At 43.1% G+C, this 24,106-nt stretch overlaps 1 protein-coding gene and 1 long non-coding RNA gene across 8 annotated transcripts in view; one reads left to right on the forward strand and one right to left on the reverse strand.

Moving 5' to 3' along the window:
• Positions 1–1,699, reverse strand: part of LOC311516556 — a 32,101-nt gene extending 30,402 nt beyond the window's left edge. The window contains exon 1 of the long non-coding RNA XR_014710444.1: positions 1,623–1,699. This is a non-coding gene — a long non-coding RNA (uncharacterized lncRNA). The remainder of the gene's footprint in view (positions 1–1,622) is intronic.
• Positions 1,239–22,548, forward strand: AQP4 (aquaporin 4). Of its 7 annotated transcripts, none has more exons than XM_084620741.1 (5): positions 1,239–1,322; positions 11,352–11,766; positions 12,617–12,781; positions 13,180–13,260; positions 18,049–22,548. In XM_084620741.1, the coding sequence occupies exons 1-5, from the start codon at positions 1,291–1,293 to the stop codon at positions 18,322–18,324; spliced, it is 969 nt and encodes a 322-aa protein (XP_084476867.1). In that variant the 5' UTR covers positions 1,239–1,290; the 3' UTR covers positions 18,325–22,548. The 7 variants fall into 7 exon arrangements, with proteins under 7 accessions (XP_084476867.1, XP_084476871.1, XP_084476866.1 ...); XM_084620745.1 differs by lacking the exon at positions 11,352–11,766 and adding an exon at positions 7,485–7,626 and having other exon boundaries at positions 1,276–1,322; XM_084620740.1 differs by lacking the exon at positions 1,239–1,322 and adding an exon at positions 1,844–2,147.
• Positions 22,549–24,106: the final 1,558 nt, after the last annotated feature.

Here is a 24,106-nt window from a genome sequence, read left to right on the forward strand (position 1 = left end):
GAACAGAAAAAAAAACTGCAGGGACACACACACACACACTTGATAAGGGAGTGCTCGTGAGAGGTAGGTGCCACTCCTTTACAGACCCAAAATCTCCAAGCAGAAGATAAGGTGGTCCAAACTGGTGATGGTAGGGCTCCATCCGTGCTTCTGCACCTTCCCAAATGCCTCTTCAGCTCTCTACTGGTCAGAAAGACTTCCCAAAACACTGGAATCAGCCTGGAACATGCTGGCAACCACATAATGAATTTTGAAGCTTATTACAGCTTTGATAATAAATATATGTATTTCCTGTATGCATGTCATTTTTAACATGCTTTTAAAACCATACAATTTCATATTTAAAAAGCTCTCCTTTAGAATATAAACATGCAAATTCTATATATAATGCACTCAAGGGCCAAAAGCCACTCGAAAGTACTCTCTTGGTGCTTTGATCCATTCCCCCCACCCTCTGAAGTCTGTTTATATAGACACACACACACTAAGCCCCTTCCAAAAATAATCTTGTGCAGAATAACACTACTGCGACCTGGTGCTTAGTGTTACCTAAAGGCTTTTTCTCTGGTTTCCAATGGCTCTTTCGCAAAGTGGGAACAGTTTGAATTTCTCAGTAGCTCAGTGGTCTGACTTCACAAGTTTTACCATTTTTTTTCATCTTCATTGAGATTCCACCATGGGCCAAACTTCAGTGAACTCAGCAACCTGAAGAGGTGTTTGCTGGGGTCCACATTTTGCAGTCATTCTAGTTCTGATAATGTACCTAGAGTTATTTTATAACAATAATATTGCCTGGTAGTCAGCTGCAGAATAAAATTTAGATTGCAAATCACAAAGTAGAAGACATCAACTGTATAGGAGTAAATGATACGAAAGCCCTATACTCTGACAGTACCAGTTACCACCTAACAAATGCATAATTTTGTTTCCCATTTTTTCTTCATTCCAATTATTGTAAAGCCTCTGCTGCCATGGAAGGTGTAGTTTCTGCTGCTGTTTGTTTCTCACTCTCATTTATAAGACGCAGCAAACCAGATGCATTATATAAATATTTCCATCATTAACAACGATGGCAGGTTCTAAATAGTGTCTAGAAGGATGATCAGGTAAGGGGAAATTATTTAGAGTTCAAATATAACTTAGTGACTTGCCACATGGTTCAAAATCTTTCCACCCCTCCACTCCAAAAACCCAATCAGACAAGTAGCAGTAATCTGACTCCCAGTGCGCTCAGCGCTGTGCGCCTGGCTCTTAGACCTCTGTCTTCACTGCACACCACCCAGGGAAGGAATGAGTGGCAGACCAGCAGCAAGAAGCTGGGGGTAAGCGTCTTGTTCTTACTAGGGAGCTAAGCCTGAGTTTGTTCGGTGGACTTGAGATGTTTAGAAATTGCAAAGGTAGCCCGGACAGGCATAGGTGGTGTGGGGAGGGGAGGGGGTTTGTTCCTGATCTTTTGTAATCAGCTGTATTTATTAGAGAGTATTCTGACTGTATTTTTCCTGCCCCTTTTAGAGCAACGAAGGCCGTGTGAAGAGGGGAAAGGTGGGGGAAATACAGATCTTCTCCCGAGCCAATGCACTCAGCACCTCCCAGCCCGACCCCAAACCCAAGCGAGCACTCACCCAGGGGTTTCCCTGCTTTCCAACTTGGCTCGGCAAGAGCTGGCTGTCCAGCGCGACTTGAAAGAAATTAGCAGGAGCCGGCACAAGCCGTTCAGAGCAACAAACCCCGCTTTGTTCTGGGGCCGGGCTGGGCCCCGTCCAGCGCTGCGGGCGCGAGTTGCAGCCAAGGGCCAATCGGCCGCCCCGCACGGAGCGCCGAGGGGGCAGAGCGGGGAGCGCAGGCCGGGGGCCGCAGCGCCGAGAGGGTTAAATGGCTCGGCGCGCCTGTTGCCTGTGTGACGCCAAGGCAGCTGCGGCTCCGGGGGCGCGGGGGGGGGGGTGCTGCTTCGTCTGCCCTCCCCAGTGTCCTGCGCCCAGGAGCCCCGCTCCCGGCTTTCTTCGCAGCAGCCCCAGCCCCACCTCCTCCCCCTCCCCGCTCTCCGAAGCGCAACACGTGAGCGGCGCCTTTAACACCTTCCCCGACCGTCCCCGCTGGCCCGGGGCTGCTGCACCGGCCTTCCCGCTCGCTTGTGAGTTGCGCTCTTGGTGGGTTTTGTTTTCCGCTCCCTGGGCAGCCGGTGGTTGGCTTCCAGAGCAAGGCAGGGGCGGGGAGGGATATTTGTTGCATGATCTCGGCCAAGAAAGTCTTTGGTTGCAGTGGGATGAAGCTGCCCTAGTAACTGGGCTAGCCCGTCCCTGTCTGGTAGAGGGGTGGGTGTTTTGTCTGTGTGCTGAAGGGGAAACATTAAACCACACGGGGCTGCAGAGTGGTCACGAAAAGGTCAGAGGCGATGCATTGCCTTTCGCCTGTTTGGACAGGGTCCTAAAAATACCTTTTTTTGTCTGTAAAAACAACAAGGAGTCTGGTGGCACCTTAAAGACTAACCGATTTAGCTAGGCATAAGCTTTCGTGGGTTAAACACCGCTTCTTCAGATGCATAACTATCCCCTGATACTTTTCAGAGTAACAGCCGTGTTAGTCTGTATCCGCAAAAAGAAAAGGAGTACCTGTGGCACCTTAGAGACTAACCAATTTATTCGAGCATAAGCTTTGGGATGCATCCGATGAAGTGAGCTGTAGCTCACGAAAGATTATGCTCAAATAAATTTGTTAGTCTCTGACTGAAAGGTGCAACTGAAACTGTTTTTCGCTTGTAATATGGGGTCACTGTTAGGGCTGCCAACTTTCTAATCACACAAAAGGGAACACCTCTGCCCTGTGCCTTCTCCGAGGCCCTGCCCACTCCATTTTCCCCCTCCCCCCCAGTCACTCACGCTTCCCCACCTTCACTCAGTTTCACTGGGCTGGGACGGGGTTGGGGTGCGGCAGGGGGTGTGGGCTCTGGACTGGGGGGTGCAGGCTCTGGGATGGGGCCAGAGATGAGACGAGAGAGGTTTGGGGTGCAGCAGAGGGCTCTGGGCTGGGGCAGAGGGTTGGGGAGTAGGGGGGATGAGGGCTCCGGCTGGGGCTCGGGATGAGGGGTTTGGGGTGGAAGAGGAGACACCCAGCGTTCCCGTCGAAAACCAGATGCCTGGCAACTCTAGTCACTGCCTAGAAAAGATTGAGAAGCACCGCACTGGATGTTTCCATCCAACCAAGCCATAGGTTTGGTTTGGCTCATAAGTTATAGGTTATTTTCTCCTGAAGAACTACAGTACACGTGTGTTTCTTGCAAAATTGGGTTGAGTTACATTTTGAAACCAAAACAAAATTGGTGAGAAAAACCTAGGACACCATGTGCTTGCCTTGCTACAACAGCTGACTGTCACACAAATTGTATGCAGGGTAGTTGTAGATGTTTCCGGCCCAGGATATTAAAAAGATAAGGTGGATGAGGTAATATCTTTTGTTGGCCCAGCTTCTGTGGCGAGAGAGACAAGCTTTTGAGCCATCCAAAGCTCTTCTTAGACATCCAAGTGAGTAATGTCTGTTGAACTGCAGGCAGCTGTGCCATAGAGGGCTGAGAGTGCTCCAGCTTGCTACAGAGGTGACTGTTAAAATATTTGTGAGATTCACAAAACATTGAAACAAGTGACACGTGGAGTGTTGTTTGTAGTAATCCTTCACTTTGTTTGCTCTGCTCACTTTTAATCACTGACATAATTTTAGTTAGAAATGGATGAATTTTTAAAATTTAAGTGAACTTTCTTAGTGCTGTCTTTATTAGTGGTATTGCTTATAGTAATGCTTAGAGACCGTAATTCAGGTTGGGGTCCTGTTTCACTAGGTATGTATATAGTAAGAGACAGTCCATGCCCCAAAGAGCTAACACTGTAAATAGACAAGGCAGGCAAAGGACATGAGGGAAAACTGAGGCATGAAAGTGAAATGACTTGCCCATGGTCACACAGCAGATCAGTGGCAGAGTAAGAAATAGAACTGATGTCTCTTGACTCCCAGTCCACTGCACTACCCTTTAGGCCATAATGCCAATCTTCGTATCAAACACAGTTCACATTTCAGTGTCATAGCTACACTGGCACATCCATGCCCATAGGATGTTAAGAAAGAGAGGTGTGTGATGGCCGTCATGCTTGCTGAGGCACCCAGGTCCTCCAGAGCAAAAAGCATGAGCAGCTCCAGCATGAGAAAAGAGTTACAGCTCTGTAACTAAGGGCTGTAACAATTCATATCCTCTATGGATCAGCACAGAGGGGGACCAGTAACACACTCATTAGCGGGTTACATGTGCGTAAACAAAGCAAACACTTAAGATAATACTTGTAAAAATATAGATGAAACAATACAGGGCTACTGTGTTTTTCCACGAAGCTTAACAGGATGGAAATTCACCTTCTCTTGATAAACAGAGCCTGACTATTCATTTGTGTAATGCCTTAATATAATACTTGGCTCTTAAATAGCACTTTACATTTTCAAGACCTTCACACTCTGACCTGGATTGCCAGTTTGCAATCTGCCCTTTGTAAGGAGCAACCTGTTGTTGCACTGACCCTGGAGCAGCCTAGGAGAGACTGTGGCCTGGTCTACACTACAGAGTTAGGTCAAGGTAAGGCAACTTACGTCCATCTGATTATGTCAGTGTCTACTCCAGCCGATGTAAGTGCCCTACTACACCGACATAATAACTCCACCTCCACGAGAGGCACAGGGCTTATGTTGGTGCAGTTAGGATGATGCAGTGTCTGTGTAGACAGTGCATTACAGTGTTGGCTGTCATTCTTGTCAAATTCACAGCTCCTGACTGGAGCCCTAAAATTGACTAGAAAGGCAGGTAGGTTCCCTCCTGAGAACCTTGTGCCCAGCTCACAGCTGGTGCTGTCACCCCGGAGTAGGTGGAGGGCTCCAGCTGTAAGCCCGGCTACCGCCCAGGCTCTCAGCTACCCACCTGCCACAGAGCTAACTGCTGGAGCCTGGGCTCCCGTCGCCCCATTCATCACTAGGAGCCCAGCTGCCACCTGGGCTCCCCACTCTCTGACAGGAGCTTGGCAACTGCCTAGACTCCCTGCGGGGACTCCATGCTCAGAGCCTGGGCTGCTGCTTGGCTCCCAGCAGAGAGCGGGGAGACAGGAGCCCATGGGGCAGTTGGGCTCTAGATGGAGAGCTCTGCAGGAAGCTGAAAGCCCAGACTGTCAGCCTCCCACCCCCATACTGCTCCTCTTAACTCAGAGGAAGTGCTGAAAGTGAGCAAGAGCACCATCGACAGTGTAAACATGAAAAACCGCAGTAATTACTGTGGTGGCTGTAAATTGACCTAACATAGGTGCACTTAATTTTGTAGTGCAGACGTGCCCTGTGACTCCCCAAATTAGTCTCCCTTCTGGTCTCTCTGCTGCTCCCGGGAGGGAGTAAACTGCACCAGGTTGATTCCTAGATTTATAGATTTCAAGGCCAGAAGGGACCAGTGTGATTATCTAGTCTGACTTCCCATATAACACAGGCCATAGAACTTCCCCAAAAGAATTCCTAGAGCAGATCTTTTAGAAAAACACCTAATCTTGATTTTAAAATTGTTAGTGATGAAGAATCCACCACGCGCTTGGTAAATTGTTCCACTAGTTAATTACTCTCACAGTTAAAAATGTGTTCCTTATTTCCAATCCTAATTTTAGTTTCAATTTCCAGCCATTGGATTGTTTTATATCTTGGTCTGCTAGAATGAAGAGCCCATAATTAAATATTTGTTCCCTATGTAGACACTTATAGACTGTAATCAAGTCACCCTTTATCCTTCTCGTTGTTAAGCTAGATAGATCAAACTCCTTGAGTCTGTCTGTATAAGGTGTGTTCTTTCATCATTCTCATGGCTTGTCTCTGAACTCTCTCTAATTTATCAACATCCTTCTTGAATTGTGGACACCAGAAGTTACTCCTGAGGGAATTCTGTGCCAAAAATATTAAAATTCTGCACACAATATTTTAAAATTCTGCAAATTTTATTTGTCAATAAATAAGTGTGGAGGCTCCAGCATGGCAGTGGGGAACACAGACCACTGACTGCACAGAGGTAGGAGATCACCCTGTGCCTCCTCTCCCCCAGACATGGACTCGGCGGTAAAGTTGCACCCGACCCTGACATAGTGCAAGACCAGGACTGTCCCAGAAACACCCCAGGGCCCTGCCCCTCCGTGCCAAGCACACTAGATGTAGGCAGACAGGCTCAACCCAGCAGGATCCAAGTATGGAGGGACTTAGTGTAGGGAGATCCAGGTGTGGGTGATAGGGTTCTGTGTGGGGCAATCTGGGTGTGGGCAGGGTGGTGGGGCGTCCGGGTGCAAGGGAGATCTGGATGAACAGGGGCTTATTGGGGGTGGGGATTCTGGATGCAGACAAAATGGGACTCTGCTGGGGGGTCCAGGTGAAGGTGGTTGGGGCTCAACAGGGAGGTATGGGTGTGAAGGCTCAGCGGGGGAGTTCAGGTGCTGGCTTTGTGGGGTGCAGGTCCAGGTGCTGGCTTGGTGGGATTCAGTGGGGTGGAAGTCTGGGTGCAGGGGTAGGGTGACCAGATAGCAAATTTAAAAAATCGGGACGGGGTGGGAGGTAATAGGTGCCTATATAAGAAAAAGCCCCCAAAATCAGGACTGTCCCTATAAAATTGGGACATCTGGTCACCCTATGCAGGGGACTAGTCAGGGTGGTCCAGGTGCAGGTGGGTGGAGCTTGTTCTGGTGCAGGTTCGAGTGCAAGGGGCAGTCTGGGTGCAGGGGTGGGGTCCAGATGCAGGGAGGTTGTGCTCGGCGGAGGGGTCTGGGTTCAGGGGGCTCCAGCTGCAAAGAGAGGCTTGTTGGGGTATGGGTTTGGGTTCAAGGGAGTCAGTGGGGGGGGCGGTTCTGGGTGCAGGGCATGAGGTTGGGTATGAGGTGAATCTGGATGCACGGGGGTTGGGCAGATGGGGGAGCAGCTTCCTGTACAGCGACCCCTCCCCCCCACAGCTGAGGAGCAATGGGGGCAAGAAGCAGCGGGGGAGGGAGTGCAGCGCTTCCTGCAGCTAGAAAGATTTCTGGGGGTGGGTCTGACCCAGCCCTGGCTGTTTCTTGGAGAGGCAGAGGAAGTCCTGTCATCCCCAGCCCAGCCAGGATTACTAGCTGAGCCTGGCACAGGGTAGGAGCCACTGACCAGGACGTCCCTAGCCCGCCCCCCATCCCCAGTGATTACCACTCCACTGGCTGCTCCGGGCTCCCAAAACAATGCACCCACGCTGCTGGGGAGTGGCGCATGGCCGCTCTTGTGGCTTCCCTTTGTTTCCCTGTCAGAGAGTCATTTTTTCTGCAGGGAAGCAAAGAAATCTGTGGAGGACATGAACTCTGCGCAGGCGTAGTGGCACAAATTTCCCCCAGGAGTAAGAACTGGGCACAGTATTCCTACTGCAATTACACCAGTGCCAAATATAGAGGTAAAATAACCTCTCTACTCCTACTCAGGATTCCTCTGTTTATGCGTCCAAGGGTTACATTAGGCCTTTTGGCCATAGCATCACACTGGAAGCTCACGTTCAGCTCATTATCCACCACGACCACAAAATCGTTTTCAGTCACTACTTCCCAGGATAAAGTCCCCTATCTTGTAAGTATGGTCTATTGTCTTTGTTCCTAGATGTATGTATTTACACTTAGCCATATTAAAATGCATACTGTTTGCTTGAGTCCAGTTTACCAAGTGACCTGTCCTCTTCATTATTTACCACTCCCCCAATGTTTGTGTCATCTGTTTGTGTCATTTGTGTCATTGTGTCATCAAACCTGACACATCATATGCTCTCTGATGTGCTAGTGTAGCTATGCCAACAGGTACATTTGCCAAGGCTCTGCCCCTTTCTGCTTACTTGTGCAAGGGTGGGGAAATGAAGAGCCTGCTGCCCCTGCATGCTGGAAGCAACAGTACAACACACTGGTGCAAGGGAATAAGGAGGCACTTCAGGCCCCCTTACATTCCACCAGCATATAGGACAGGCCATAGTGTCCTCTGTCAGGCAGGAACATATTTTTATTCTAATTTTACAGAGGAGGAAAATTAAACACAGAGTGGTTGTGATTTGGCCAGCATCGCACAATGACGTGAGAGTAAATCCAAGGTGAAGATTAGGAGTTCCTGTCTCCCTGTCCCATGCACAATGCACTAGACTACGCTGTTGCCAGGGAGGTAGTATTTGGTTGGATCTGTGTTAGAGTTAGGCCAGCGGTAGAGGGTGGGTTTAAGTGACAATCTGGTTTAGGGTTCAAATTCAGTGTCAATTTCACAAGCTGTTTTTGTGAACGTTTGGCCATTTTGAATGATAGAAATGTTGCAGGGTTAGCTGTTGTTGCATGTCTTAGTTGTCTTAGTGTGACTAGGTATATTCCGCCTGGCTGGGAGCCCCGTGGTACTACTATACCCCAGCCCAAGAAATAGAGAGCGGAGAGGAGAACAGCAGCGAATATGGGTCCTCCAAGTTTACCTAGAGAGGAGTCTTCAGAACAGCTGTTTTGGAAACCACAGGGACCAGGTACTCCAAGGGCTAGAGGGGTCTGAAACAGCCAATCAGGCCCTAGTGGCCCAGATAAAAGGAACTGCAAGGGCCTTAGCAGTTCAGTTTCTCGCTGGGAGCAGAGGGGAAAGGAAGGGTGCTACTCTCTGGCCACAGGAGTTTGTGGGATAGCCAAAGATTGCCTGGCAGTATTTTGCAGAGCTGGGTTTGCACGGAGAGAGAGTACCTAAGAACCTTAACTCTGGGATAAGGGTGAAATTAAAATGCCTGGTGGGAAGAGGCCTAGGGAAGAAGCAGCAACTGATTGACTCAAGCAGTGTGTGGTTGCTAGTGTGTAGGGTCCCTGAGCTGGGTTGGAACCCAGAGTAGCGGGCAGGCCTGCATTCCCCCACAGGTAACATGGCATAAACCCCAAGAAGGAGATGGAGTTTGTTTGGGAGCCTGAACAAGGGGCTGAACTTAAAGGACCCAGAGCCGCTGCGGAAGACCCTACCGAGGGCAAAGAGATTGTTTATTTATTGGGCTCTTTAATACCCTGGGAGGGGTTCACTCAGACTTTGTGACTTGGACAGAGGGCCAAGCCACTGAACACCCACAAAAGTCAGTCTGCAGGAAGAACCTGGGGTGAGAGAAGGACTGCAATACTGCATCCAGCCCCACGGAGGTGCTCAAGAGGTGAATTTGTCACACTGTGGTTGAAATCTTGTGAAAACAATCTCGTCTGAGTCAAAAAAAGAAAAATTTTGTCCCATTCTTGTTCAGGCCCTGACTGAAACCAAAACTCTAGGTGCTGGTTCATATCTAGGTATCCAACATTTTAAAGGGGTTTAAGGTTCCAGTTTTGCTTTATCTCTTCATTGCTTCTATGGGGGGTTGTCCCAGGGAAATGCAGCACTAAATAGTTAAAGGGAAGCAGAAGGTGGCTGCTACTTATAAGGTCCCTGGGTTGGGACTTGGAGTAGTGGGCATGCCTGGGTCCATTCCGCCCCCCCCCCCCGCCCCACACACCCAGGCCCCAGGTGGAGTGGCCAATTCCCTGAAGAGGGGGCTGAAGGCCTAGAAAGAGGGGCAGTATTTGTGGGACTTCTGATACAACATACACACCCCAAAGGGGACTGAACTGTAACGAGTGACCCAGCTGAGACAATAGGTGAAAAATCTCCAAGGAGGAAGCCCTGAGGGTACTGCTCCATACCAGAGCAAGGACAATTTAAGACTGAGCCCAGGGAGGGCCGCAGGAACAGACCAACTGTGGGTACTTGATTGGCCCTGTTGGACTTGTACTCCAGAAGGGATCTGTTTGTTGTTTCACAACAACAGAGGGCTGAGTCACTGAAATCTGCCTAAGACGTTTAACTGCCAGTAGGGGTCACCGCAAGCAGAGCAATGCAGAGGGAGTACAGGTGTAGACACACACTCAGCCAGTACGGGTGCTCACGTGAAGTGGGTGGGCCCTGCCACACCTCCTCTGAGAGCATCAAAACTGCGCTGCTGAGAAATTCATGGTCATGTGTGCCTCTGGTGCTTATGAAGATACATAATGCATTCTTTCACGTGGAAGTGTTGTTGGGTATGTACTATGGCTCAATTACCTTAGGTAACCGGTTATTACATTCCTCCATCCTTCCACTTGAAATTCTGCTCTGAGTTGTAGAAGTTATTTTCCTTTGTTTAAATTAAAAAAAGAAAGAAAATCTTGTTTGCATTCCTTGGAAACTCATAAAATGCTACCTTTTTGGTTTATTCTCAATTTATTAATACTACAAATAACTCTTCTTCAGTAACCCACTTTCATAGGTCTCTGGGCAGCGAACAAAAATGTAACTCATGATGAAGGCAGCGTAGCCTACCTAGTAAATATCGGTGCTGGTGCACAAATGAAACCAAGGTACTTCTTTCTCCTCCCACCCACAGCTCTCCACAATACTTATCCAATAAATATTACTACATCTCGCTCCTCACCCTACAAACATAGCCCAAAGGAAATTGAATGTTTGATTCAGGGGACAAGATTTAGGATTTCTTGTATTTTCCTGGTTGTATTCATTTTACCAAATGTCCAGCCTGAAGAAACTGTTTCTTATTGACACAAAGTAATATTTCAAAAAGAGGCTCTCTTATAAATGCTTCTAGGGCAACTTCCAAAACTGCAACACCAATGTTGCAGTTTGGGAAATTAGGATTTTGATTGGGCTCTTGGCCTTTTATTAAAATATTGTATATGTGCTGGTAAAGTACAAATTTGCACAGAAAGGGAAGTTCTCCATCGAACACACACAAGGGACAAAGGGGCCACTGAAGTTAATGGGGTTTTACAGTATGCAAGGTCAATGCAGGATTCAGAAGAGCAGCCGTGTTAGCCTGTATCCACAAAAAGAAAAGGAGGACTTGTGGCACCTTTTAGAGACCAACCCATTTATTGGAGCATAAGCTTTCATGGGCTACAGCTCACTTCATCGGCTGTGTGCAAGTTCAATGCAGACTTTGATGCAACTAGAAGGACAAACCTACTTAGTTTTAAAAAAAACTATAGGCTTCTTTACCTGAAACCCCATCTATTCAGAGAGACTTTCCTTCTCAAACATGATGACTAGTTGCCCTGCGTCCTTTAGACTGCAGTATACTAAGAACAGGACTTCCTGAGCACGAGTAAGGTTTGTTTAGGAGGTCACTCTCTCTCACAAGGCACATCTTTATTATTAGCCCCACCATAGAGTGCCCAGTGTTGCTGCCATCCCCAGAAGGTCAGCCATATAATAACCCTCTGCAGCAAGATCTAAGGCTGACTTGGTGAATTCTGATGCAGATTTGTTTTCTTTTTCAGTAAGTGTGGACGTCTGTGTAAGTGTGAGACCATCATGGTGGCATTTAAAGGCGTCTGGACTCAGCCTTTCTGGAAAGCTGTTTCAGCAGAATTTTTGGCCATGCTAATTTTTGTCCTCCTCAGCCTTGGCTCTACAATCAACTGGGGTGGATCTGAAAAGCCTCTGCCTGTAGACATGGTCCTTATCGCTCTCTGCTTTGGACTGAGCATTGCAACCATGGTGCAGTGCTTTGGACACATCAGTGGTGGCCATATTAACCCTGCTGTGACTGTTGCTATGGTCTGCACTAGGAAGATCAGCCTTGCCAAGTCTGTCTTCTATATTGTTGCCCAATGCCTGGGTGCAATAGTGGGGGCAGGAATTCTCTACCTTGTCACACCCCCAAGTTTGGTGGGAGGCTTGGGAGTTACTACGGTAACAACTTTTGCTCCTACTCTTAAAGTAGAATAACTTTTTAGTGTCAGATTTAAACCCAGAAAGTAGAAGTGATGGTTTAAGTGCATTGCTGGTTTATTTACAGCTCCTATATGTGGCTTAGATCTCTCATTAGAATGGGTTTATGCTAAGCAATATTTACAGCTATTCTTTTACAGAATATTTCTCTTCTAGAATTCCCCAAAATCTGGTAACAGCAGGTAATGCTAATCTACATTCACAGTTTAAATATATATGCATGAAATACAATTTCAAGAAGAATTCTGAAATTAATTCTATGCCAGTATGATGGTGATTGAAAAAAACATCAATTTAAAATGACACACTTCTGAAATAGATTGTGCCTCAGATTTCCACTTTGTTCTAAGCTAATAAGGAATGCCATCAGTTAGCCCTGTTGCAGGACTTATTAAAAATGCACTTGAGCCACACGCTGCTTAATTTTTAATTGAAATTTCAATTAATTAAGTCAGGGCTAATTAATTAATTTATAATTGAATCGTAAATTACAGTGCTCTCAAGGAAAAAAAGTTGTGCAAGTTTAACTGCAGCATTTGCAAATTCAAGATATAATAAATGCAGTCTAGCTTTGAAGTGCTACATTAAAATCCAGTAAGAACTTTGTCAGTCCATCAGTAATTTTCCATGGCTGTCAAAAAAAAAAAGGGGGGGAGGTAAAAAATGAATCCATACCTTTCCAAAGTACAGTGCCATTTCATCACTGTGCATGATTCAACATTTTCAGTCATAAAACAATTAATATTTGTAGTAGCTTTTTGAACTGCAAACTCACCTTTGCTTCATCTTCGGTGGTTGTTTCTTTTTCCAGGTACATGGAGATCTTTCCGCTGGCCATGGACTTCTGGTGGAGTTGATAATTACATTCCAGCTGGTTTTTACTATTTTTGCCAGCTGTGATTCAAAACGAAGCGATGTCACTGGTTCAGTGGCTTTAGCAATTGGATTTTCTGTTGCAATTGGACATTTATTTGCTGTAAGTTAATGACTTCTGCTTAAATAATAGAGCCCGTCTTCCACTGTCCCTACTCCTGAACTAGATGGGAGCTCCAGGAGCCTTTAGAGCTGTAATTCTTTAATAGCCTGTTGGGGATCCCTTGCAAAGCCCATTGACCTCAATGGGCTTTGCATTCTATTGATAGGGTATTGGATCAGGTTTTTATCTGTCTATGTATATGTTAATTCTGTCACTAGAAGGGTGATCTGGAGAATGATAACACAGTCTGATACCACTGTAGCTGGTAGGAATACAAAATCAGAGTTGGCTTGAAGTGGTTTGTGTGACAGTACTGCATTCCAGCAAATGGCGACAGTAAATGGTTGAATAAGAATGTTCTAATCATAGCAATAGTTAACATTTTATTTTTACTGTAGATCAACTACACTGGTGCCAGTATGAACCCTGCTCGATCATTTGGACCTGCAGTTATCATGGGGAAATGGGAAAACCACTGGGTAACCGCTTTTATCCTTCATTTATAGTAGCAATGACCAGCTACCAAATTATATTTTTTCTTCGTTTGCTCTTCTTATTCTTCATAATGTTCTATAGAGACAATCACTGAGAAAGATGGGCCACTGACCTGCCACAAGCTTTACCATATTTATCTGTTCTTTGCCTAAAGTACAGGTCTTAAAGTTGTACTCTGTCTGTCCTGCGTGGGATGAATTATAATTGCCTATTGTGTATTTGGAGGTTAGGTTTTTGAGGAGACTGCAAGCATGGAGAGAGAATCCGGATATGTTAAAAACAAAAAATGCAATGTGATCAAAATAATTTTTGTTATTGGAAAGAAAGATACTTTGAGCTTGATTGCAAACCCCTCAGTCAAGCTGGGGAGTAGCTACTCAGGTAATCCATTGGCTTCCCATTTTCTAAATGCTTCTAAAAAAAGGAGGCCAGATATGCAATGTGAGAACTTCTCCATTTTGATCTGGCATGAGTGGGCATACGTGAGTAACTGCTCACCAATGTGAGATAACGGGATCAGAATCTGGGCTTGTGAGAGTAAAACCTGCTTTGATGAGCAAACATCAGCCCAACTAAGAGTACATGTGTGGGAGGCAGTTTTGATTAACAGATTTTGCAGTGCTAATGGTGCAATAGTTTATTAAAGCATTCTGGATAAAATAATTATTAAAAACAAATTCACGTATGATAGGCAAGGGGGGTAATGTCTTACTTTCCCCTCATTAAAGTCATGACAGGCATTTTTAGAGACACTTCCAATATTATTTTTAAGAGGGCCACATCCTGTCGTGTTTATCTATATTTCCTAATTTGAAACAATGGGCCCATCTTATTTCCCCTGCAGTTCATAGCAAAACTTTCATTGCCTTCAACTGGAATAGGATCAGGCCCATAGGCTCTGATCCTACAAACACTTACAACACGCGTAACTTTTCCCCCCATTAGTCAACTTACTGAAGTGGATTTACTATTACCACCAAATGGTTTATTCAGATTTTAAAACTACTGTAATAATTCACAAGATTAATTAATTATCCAAAGACATCTAATATAGAACTGTCAAGGTTTCTTCCCCACTCTGAACTCTAGGGTACAGATGTGGGGACCTGCATCAAAACCTCCTAAGCTTACTTTTACCAGCTTAGGTTAAAACTTCCCCAACGTACAAACTATTTTACCTTTTGCCCTTGGACTTTCGCTGCCACCACCAAACATCTAACACCGGTTACTGGGAACAAGTCCATTTGGAAACGTCTTTCCCCCCAAAATCCTCCCAAATCTTACACTCCCTTTCCTGGAGAAGGTTTGATAAAAAATCCTCACCAATTTGCATAGGTGACCACAGACCCAAACCCTTGGATCTTAAGAACAATGAAAAAGCATTCAGTTTCTTAAAAGAAGGAAAAAGAATCACCTCTGTTAAATCATGATGGTAAATACCTTACAGGGTAATTAGATTGAAAACATAGAGAATCCCTCTAGGCAAAACCTTAAGTTATAAAAAGATACAAAAACAGGGATATCCATTCCGTTCAGCACAGCTTATTTCCTCAGCCATTTAAAGAAATCAGAATTTAACGCATCTCTAGCTAGATTACTTACTAAGTTCTAAGACTCCATTCCTGTTCTGTGCCTGACAAAAGCATCACACAGACAGACACAGACCCTTTGTTTTTCTCCCTCCTCCCAGCTTTTGAAAGTATCTTGTCTCCTAATTCGTCATTTTGGTCAGGTGCCAGAGAGGTTATCCTAGCTTCTTAACCCTTTACAGTTGAAAGGGTTTTTCCTCTGGCCAGAAGGGATTTTAAAGGTGTTTACCCTTCCCTTTATATTTAAGACAACAACCAAAAGTGTAAATATATGTATAGTATTTATTGGAGTAACAGCCCAGGGGAAGCAGAACTGCTGTCCTAGCTGCTTGAAAGATCTCTTCTGCTCCTGAAATAAGAGAGAGTCACCTGCCCTTAGCAAAGGCAGATGAGACCTGTAACAGTACATGGCTAACTAGTATTGCAGGACTGTTGGGAATTGTCATAAATATAAAGGGAAGGGTAAAACCCGAGTGGTCTAAGGCGCTGGATTTAGGCTCCAGTCATTTCGATGGCGTGGGTTCGAATCCCACCGCTGCCACCATGTCACGGTTCCTCCCCCACTCTGAACTCTAGGGTACAGATGTGGGGACCTGCATGAAAAACCTCCTAAGCTTATCTTTACCAGCTTAGGTCAAAACTTCCCCAAGGTACAAAATATTACCCCCGTTATCCTTGGACTGGCCGCTACCACCACCAAACTAATACTGGTTACTGGGGAAGAGCTGTTTGGACGCGTCCTTCCCCCCAAAATACTTCCCAAAACCTTGCACCCCACTTCCTGGACAAGGTTTGGTAAAAAGCCTCACCAATTTGCCTAGGTGACTACAGACCCAGACCCTTGGATCTTAAGAACAATGAACAATCCTCCCAACACTTGCACCCCCCCTTTCCTGGGAAATGTTGGATAAAAAGCCTCACCAATTTGCCTAGGTGACTACAGACCCAGACCCTTGGATCTTAAGAACAATGAACAATCCTCCCAACACTTGCACCCCCCCTTTCCTGGGAAATGTTGGATAAAAAGCCTCACCTATTTGCATAGGTGACCACAGACCCAAACCCTTGGATCTGAGAACAATGAAAAAGCATTCAGTGTTTTACAAGAAGACTTTTAATAAAAAATAGAAGTAAATAGAAATAAAGAAATCCCCCCTGTAAAATCAGGATGGTAGATACCTTACAGGGTAATTAGATTCAAAAACATAGAGAACCCCTCTAGGCAAAACCTTAAGTTACAAAAAAGATACACAGACAGAAATAGTTATTCTATTCAGCACAATTCTTTTCTCAGCCATTTAAAGAAATCATAATCTAACACATACCTAGCTAGATTACTTACTAAAAGTTCTAAGACTCCATTCCTGTTCTGTCCCTGGCCAAGACGACTACAGACAGACACAGACCCTTTGTTTCTCTCCCTCCTCCCAGCTTTTGAAAGTATCTTGTCTCCTCATTGGTCATTTTGGTCAGGTGCCAGCAAAGTTACCTTTAGCTTCTTAACCCTTTACAGGTGAGAGGAGCTTTCCCCTGGCCAGGAGGGATTTCAAAGGGTTTTACCCTTCCCTTTATATTTATGACAGGAATTATGTTGAAGCAAATTGGCATACCATGCATTTGTGTGCAAATAGGATAATTAGAAGTCTAATTGCCTCTTCTGGGTGAACAGAAATCAGGTATGCAGAGCTGTCTGCAATTTCAGAGACCAGGTTTGGATTCTTTTGAAAATGTGGTCCTAAAAATAAAAGTAGAAATATTTGTTTATGCACTCTGATTTGTTTTCTGCATTTATACACAAGACAATGAGGTGTTGGTGAGGAAAAGAAAGTTTTTAATTAATAAAGGGTTTTATTTTCTTTGTGCCCTCTTGCAAGCAAGGCAAATATAAACATGTCTTTAAGTGACCAAAAAAACAAACACAAGGACATTTAGAGGAGGCCTTATGACAGACTATATATCAACTAAACTCCCTAACAACTGCTTTCACTTTGCAGATAAGGGGCTTGACTCTCCACTGCCTTTCTTGCACAGTCACTGACACCTGTGCAAAGCAAATACCAAATGCTACCACCACAGAATAGTGGCATTTGACCCTCATTTTGCACAGGTATCAATGACTGTGCAAGGGACAATTCCTTTTCTCCAGAGGGAATTTATTGCTGGGCTTGGCTTGGCCCAAGATGCTTTCAGCATCTCCAGCCTGTCTGATAAAGAGTTTGAAGTTTTGCCATGCTGAGAAAAATCAAAAATTTAAGCCAGATCTCTTCTGTCCCCTCAAAGAGAAAAATAACATAGGCGATTGGGGTGGAGGTGGGGAGGGTGGGAGCATGCCCAGCATATACATAGGTAGGCACAACTACACCAAAAAGCCCACCAATGCCACTGTTTCCAAGGCCACCGATGCCATCTACCCAGTAGTCCCCAGGACCAAAACTTAAGTTGGGGACCAATGAGGCTGGGTATCTGCCTGTAGTGAAGCATAGGGAGGCTGAGGAATACTGTACAGAGGTGGTCGGGGACCTCAAGGGGAGGGAAATGTTTGCTCAAGATGAAGCATTTTCCCTGTGTCCCGTGTTTGTCATAGTATCCTGACCTGTCTCATCAGAAAATGAGGGAATGCCTTCCTAACATTCCTGTAAAACCACTCAGTGCCCTCTCTGCACCATGTTGTTATGTTGCATGGTGGTTCCACTCAGGATGGCTAGTCAGAGTTTCACATATATTATTCTCCTCTCCAGAAAAAGGAGAGAGGGACTGAGAACATGTGAAGGACATACAATCCCTCTGAGATAATCACATGGAGCCCACTGAAATCAGTGGGAGTCTTTCCATTGCCACAGACTTCCTATGTGACTTTAAGCAAGCCACTTAATCTCCCTGTGCTTCAGATTTCCCTTCTACAAAACTGGGATGATACCACTTATATCTCATAAGCGTGTTGTGAGGACAAATTTATCAGCATTTATGAAATGTTCAAATACTATGGTGTTAGAGGCCACAGGAGGACCTAGACAGGCACAGCCTCATTGCTCAGAGCATGTCCACTTCTGAGCAAGAGAGGTTGGTTAAGCTCTCTACTCAAGGGGCTTTTGTGTCCATTTAAAGTCTTCACTAAACTGCTTTTCTCTGAAACATTTTCTTTTCCATCATGTACCCCTGTGGGGTTTCTTCCCTCTCTTGTAGGTCTATTGGGTTGGACCAATAATAGGAGCAGTCCTTGCAGGTGCCCTTTATGAGTATGTATATTGCCCAGATACTGAGTTCAAGCGACATTTTAAAGATGTCTTCAGTAAGGCTACCCATCAGTCTAAAGGGAAATACGTGGAGGTGGATGATAGCAGGAGCCAGATAGAGACTGACGACTTGATCCTGAAGCCTGGCATGGTTCATGTGATTGACATTGAGAGTGAAGACAAGAAGGGGACTGATCCAACCAATGAGGTGCTATCTTCTGTATGACTAGCAAGGAGCACTGAAAGCAGAGAATGGCCTACTAGAATGTCCACAGGTATCCTTCCACCCATTAAAGAGACAGATCTACTGTAAACCAGACACCTGCAATATCTGAAACTGTATGGAGATGACAGCAGCTATGTAGTTCTTCACTAAGCTATACACCTGCTCAGTTTGATTAGAAATTTACTGTATTTAAGAGTCCCCATAGATTCTTCCAAATTCAGAACTATCCTTTTTTGGGAGAGAGCATCCCCAAAGTCAATTTGAAAGAGCTGATAGCATTTCCTTTTTAATAAGGCCATCAATAGCAAGATGGAAATAAAGATGTTTAACATTCAGATTGACAGTTAAGACTTATCTGCAAATGCCTATAGCACACAGACAAATTTATCAGATTATTCTTCTGACACTTAATTGGCTGTTGTCAACCCTGATTAGAATGTCTTATCCGTTAAGTGTTCTTTGTAAGGTTCAGTGACAATAAGGCCAAAGTACAGCATGTAACAGATTCTTCCAAATTTAGGGTAGTATTTTTTGTTCTTATATATCCTATCATTATTTCTTTACAAACTCTGAAAAACTATATTTTCATAGGCAAAAATTGGTTCCTGTCAGTCATCCTACCAATTTTCATCCATTACATATCCATGTTCTGGTGTAAAAAATACTGCCTTCTTCCCGTTCCCCACAACTAAAAATATTGAAGCCAAAGGCTCTAATCTAATGCAATAATGCTGCAAAACCTTTAAATGTATTGTATGCAGGTTAGCATAGTTGTCCATCTCGTGAAACTTTCTCTTGAGGTTCAGCTATTGACCATTTAGTATTAGCTGACTATAGGTCATGCAGGGAACCTGAAGGTCCACATGTTACTCAGTAACTCAAGCAAAAGTAAATAAATGTTCAGGTATCAGAAGAAAGGAAGGCGTTATCTGTTTTCAGTGCACTTATTCAAACAAATGTCACTGTGCTAATTTATATAACTAAACATTTAAATTACTTACCCACTTTGCTTACAATCTTATTTTTATTTATTAGCAAAATAAAGGTGGATTTTTAAAAAACTTTTAACTATATTGAAGCACTGACTGGAACATATTTGTAATAACAGGTTATATTGATATGACTGCTTTTGGTTTTGACATTTTTTTGCAAACTGGTCTCTAGTTAGTTGAACAGCATCAATGACTGTGGCACTGTTCATATAATCTTATTCTGTCATGTCTGTGGCAAAGTTTTCTCTGTTAATTAAATTTGACAATAAGAAATGCAAGCATGTGATGCTTTTTAGAGAAACAGGGAAAGGGATGCCCCAATGATATTACATGCAAAAGTGCTTAAGCGACCAATCCTTCTTGTATAGACGTGTTTCAACAGATGTAGCTAACCCAACATAAAATCTTTATAGAATCTTTTTAACTGGCTCATGGCTTTGTTCCTAACTAGTTGCTTTGGAGTTTGTTTGTTTTTGTTGGGTTTTTTTTGTGATTTTTGCAATATGCCATTACAGTGCTTGTTGGAACACCATTTTCTGTCACCCTAGTTATATAGGTTGTATCTAAAACTTGAAATATGTTCATGATTATTTAACTACAGTACAAAAACAAGGTTGTGGATTGTATGTAATAGACTTGTCTGTCCTTTGATTTACAATATGTGCAAGTGTGTAACTCATTAAAATGAGTAAGGGGTGTGTGTGTGTATGTATATATAGTAATGGGATAACAGACCACTGCTAGGATCAAATCTCTGCATCATTGCATAAGGGCATGTCTATTACCAACTTATTTCAACCAGTAGTCTAGGCATTATCATGTTATATTCATTTTCCTGATCTCTTCCTCTCTTTGATAGTTTCTATCTCTGTAAGAAAGGGGACTGTTTTTCATGAATTGTATATATCTGATACAACTGCTGCATCAAAATTCAGAAATACAAACATAAATAAGAACATGCAAGACAATTTCAGATTGTATTGATGAATGTTGTCATGTGCGAAGGATGAAATCCATCCCTGTGCAGAGAACAGTGCAAGACCGCCACATATGTTTACCAGAGAGATTTTGCTAAACATTTAATAAATGCATGATTTCAACAGGCTAACTAAAAGAGACAAGTTGTACAACATTTGCGGACTGTTGGATAGAGTTTGTTTCTTGCATTTCAATATTTTAAGAAGCACGGTATCCAGTGACTCATCACTTGTGAAGTTTGTACAGCCTCATGTTCTTTAAATACAAGGCTGTGGTTTTTGCACTCAGTGGCTCGTCTAGACAAAAGGAATGAAACTTGTAGCTTCCTAACCCATCTACAGCCAGATTCTGTGGCTGAGGTGAGCATGAAACCAGCCAAGACAATTCAGAGACTTTTCCTTGTTACACTCTTTATTAATGAAGCGTGGCAAACACTCAGAGCCAGTCCCAGGAGAGCTCCTCACACAAGGAAAGAGACAATGATAAGACACAGAATGTTCAACAAAGAAATGAAAAAAGGAGGCAGCCAAAACAAATAGGACAAACTGATAAAGAATATTGCCACTTGCTCTCTGTAGACTTAGGAAGGAAGGGGCAGAAAGTGAGATACAGTGGGTCTACTCTTCCTCCATTTGAATTAGAGTCATTAAGAAGTTTGCCATTGACTACAATGGAAACAGGATTAAGGCCTAAGTATGTTTTCATTGAGTACCTTCTTAGGGCTTGCTCCTGTTCTCTGATACACAATGCACTTCACTATCTGTCTTGCAAAATCAGAGGTCAAAAGAGAGCCATTTCATTTTGAAAGTAGATGCATTGGATTTGAGTTTTATGACCCATCCCTAAAATAAACTCCAGCCGTACTCCTCTTTATCATCTGTTCTTCAGCACCACAAGGAGAGAGCACCATTTATCCAAGCCACAGTTTGATCTCTATAAGAAATTGATTTAGTCTGACTTATTGATTTTTATGTTGCTTCTAAATAGTTTTATGGTGGTATCATTAACATACAATATTTGAGTTAAACAGTATAGGCCTACATGATCTTTTTAACTGCTTGTATGTGTGTTTGCCTCACTTAATTTTTAAAATATATTTATTTGTATTTTAATATTCTTTCATGATCACTTATGTGCTACATTTTGTCAGCTATAAGTTTGTTGCAGCTGGTAATGTAACCAATGATCTATTAAGTGATATGTGGGAGCTTTAAAGCTTAAAACTTATTTTGTTTATGATGGCAGACGGTCACTGCAATAAATACACCCGGTGTGTCATCATAATCCCAGAAACTTAGAAATGGAGAAGACTTCTTGTATCCCCTCTGTCAGTATAGGATTGGTTCTTACAGTAGAGGCACATCATGACTAGTGTGTTCAAAATATTTATTTTTAATTACTGTAAATCATAAGAAAAAGATGAACGTTAAAGGTGGGGTGAACTTAAGCAAATACTTTCAGTTTGCAAATACCTTAAGTAGTCTATCACCCAAACGATTACTGATCTCAGCAAAAAATGTGATTCCTGAAGCATCTGGTATACTGTAATTCTTACCCCACTGAAGTACTAGAAGCTGTATCGTTGACTACAGTGGGAGTAGGAATAGGCCAATAGTCTCGTATCACATGCTGTGCTAAAATCTGGTATATATGTTAGTACACAAACTTTCTGCAATATATTTTGTTTCTGGTTATCAGTACTCTGCTCAGCAGTTAAGTTAAAAACATCCTTTAAAATAATCCTACATATTTCCATTTTTTAAATGTTTGGTTACAAAGATGTAACATTTGTGCTTTGCAGTGTTTAGTCTGCAGCTTATGAAAATGTATGCCAGATATTCTGCACTCGACAATGTTGACTATATAAGAGAAATTACAATCTGGATATTTTATTCTAAGATCAGAGATGCAAACTAGTTATCAAATTTATATAACTCACCATCAAGGTGTGTGCATCTGAGTTGTGCAAGGACTCATTAAATAAACATGCGTGAAAATATACACTCAAGTATTTATTATTCTCTTGTATGAACCAAGTTATAATTGCATAGTTACTGTAATTCAGGATAAATTGTGTAAAACACACTGAATATCAGGATGTTTCCACAAAGTTATGTATTATTGAAACATTAGTCACCACAATATTAAAGCTAATATAATAGTATTTTAAACTTCCAGTGTGTAACATTTGGAATAATCTACTTAAATATATGCTTGTCTGGTGCATTTCGCTTGCATTGCTGTATCTCAGAGAGTTGAGCTATTGTAAATAAACTATTGTCTGTTTAAAAAATATATTTGGTCACTGGAAAATATTTTAAAACTATAGCTAAAGTACATAATAATACAAACAAACAGCAGGTGTCTGAGACCTTCTTCAAATGAACAAATTTGTGCTGTAAAGAATGAATGACTCTGTGAGAGAGAGCGTCCCCCATCAGTGAACAGATGGATGTGTTTCTGGAAAGACTCCATAAGTTTACTGACACAAGCTAAACAAATTGAGGCAAGGGGTTAAACTGGTTTAAGTGCATCGGTATCAGGAGTTTGCACTCATTTAGGTAGATCAATTTAAAATTGAGTTAGAGTAGTTCCACTTTTCTTGTAGAGCCAAGGGGTAACATTTTTTCAAATTTTGATTTGTCAAAAGTGACATAGGCTCTTAAGTGCCTACGTCGCATTGTCTGTCTTTCCATGAGATGAAAGCTCTAAGTGCCTCTGAAAATGAGAACTTGGCTCGTAAGTCACATACGCACTTTTGAGATTTTAATCAAGACTTTGGAAGATGACTGGTAAACTTGCTGAGGAGCAAACAGAAAGGCCAGCAAATGTGGAAAGTGTGTCAGATCAACTGCAACTGTATCCTCAGGGATGGTAATACAGGGCAGTCTACTGATAAAAATTACCTCATTTCCTCAAAATCAAAATGTTTCTCAAAGTCAACTTCCTCATAATCAAACTTTCTTTTAGACTCTTATCAAAAGTAGATTGTAGAGTGTTTCATGTATTTTTACCCCTCTTAACTTTTATCAGTCTGATAGGACTATCTTGGTTATTAATGCTTTTTCTTTCTTTTTTTTTCTTTTTTGTCCTTTAGCAATTAGAAAAACAATCGATACAAGTACAAAGATTGTAAAAATAACCTCACTTAAAATCACAAGGTACTCTTGAATGGAGAAACAAATCTGTTGTTATTCTCTAACCTTTTCATTTATGAGAGAAAAAAACAGGCACCTTCTATGGTGCTCACTATTCCACTCATAGCAAACATGGTTCATAACCTGTCTGTCAAACTTTTCATCTCCAATTCTCTTTTGGCTCTGAATGCCCAAAAAAGCTATGCAATTCATCTTCTTTTTAGAAGATTATATCGGTATAAAGTATAATAGGCTTGTGTGTGTTGTACAACTGGACATATCTGCAGGACTTAATCTTTCCCATGCTTCCACCATCATAAAAGGAAATGGTATAGTTATACAGTATCTTAAGGTGCTCAATCCTTGACATGTTCCTCTCTGTGTTGCTGAAGTACATTATTTCCTTTAAAGAGTCCTGTAGACTTTTTTTCACTTGACCCATTTAAAGGCAATGTGGTTGTTTACTGTGTTTTAGAACTTGAGGTTCTAGCACTGTAAAGTACTGTACTAGTCTCCCAACATTAGGCAACTGGGGACTGTTCCCTTTACATCATGATTAAATCTAGTTATTCTATACAGTGTATGCTATGTTGTGTCGATTATTTGCTTTGTAACAGAGTCTCATTAGTTAACATCAGCTCAGGCTGACTCAGCATTCGTTTTTGTGTTGTGTTG

This window comes from Lepidochelys olivacea (assembly GCF_965140295.1).
Source record: "Lepidochelys olivacea isolate rLepOli2 genome assembly, chromosome: 2".
NCBI lineage: Eukaryota > Metazoa > Chordata > Testudines > Cheloniidae > Lepidochelys > Lepidochelys olivacea.

Coding starts and splice junctions, on each gene's coding strand:
- AQP4 (XM_084620740.1), top strand. CDS start 1,873: ATGGCTCGGCGCGCCTGTTGCCTGTGTGACGCCAAGGCAGCTGCGGCT. Junction 2,148..11,351: donor GCTTGTGAGTTGCGCTCTTG/GTGGGTTTTGTT, acceptor TTTCTTTTTCAG/TAAGTGTGGACGTCTGTGTA. Junction 11,767..12,616: donor GAGGCTTGGGAGTTACTACG/GTAACAACTTTT, acceptor TTCTTTTTCCAG/GTACATGGAGATCTTTCCGC.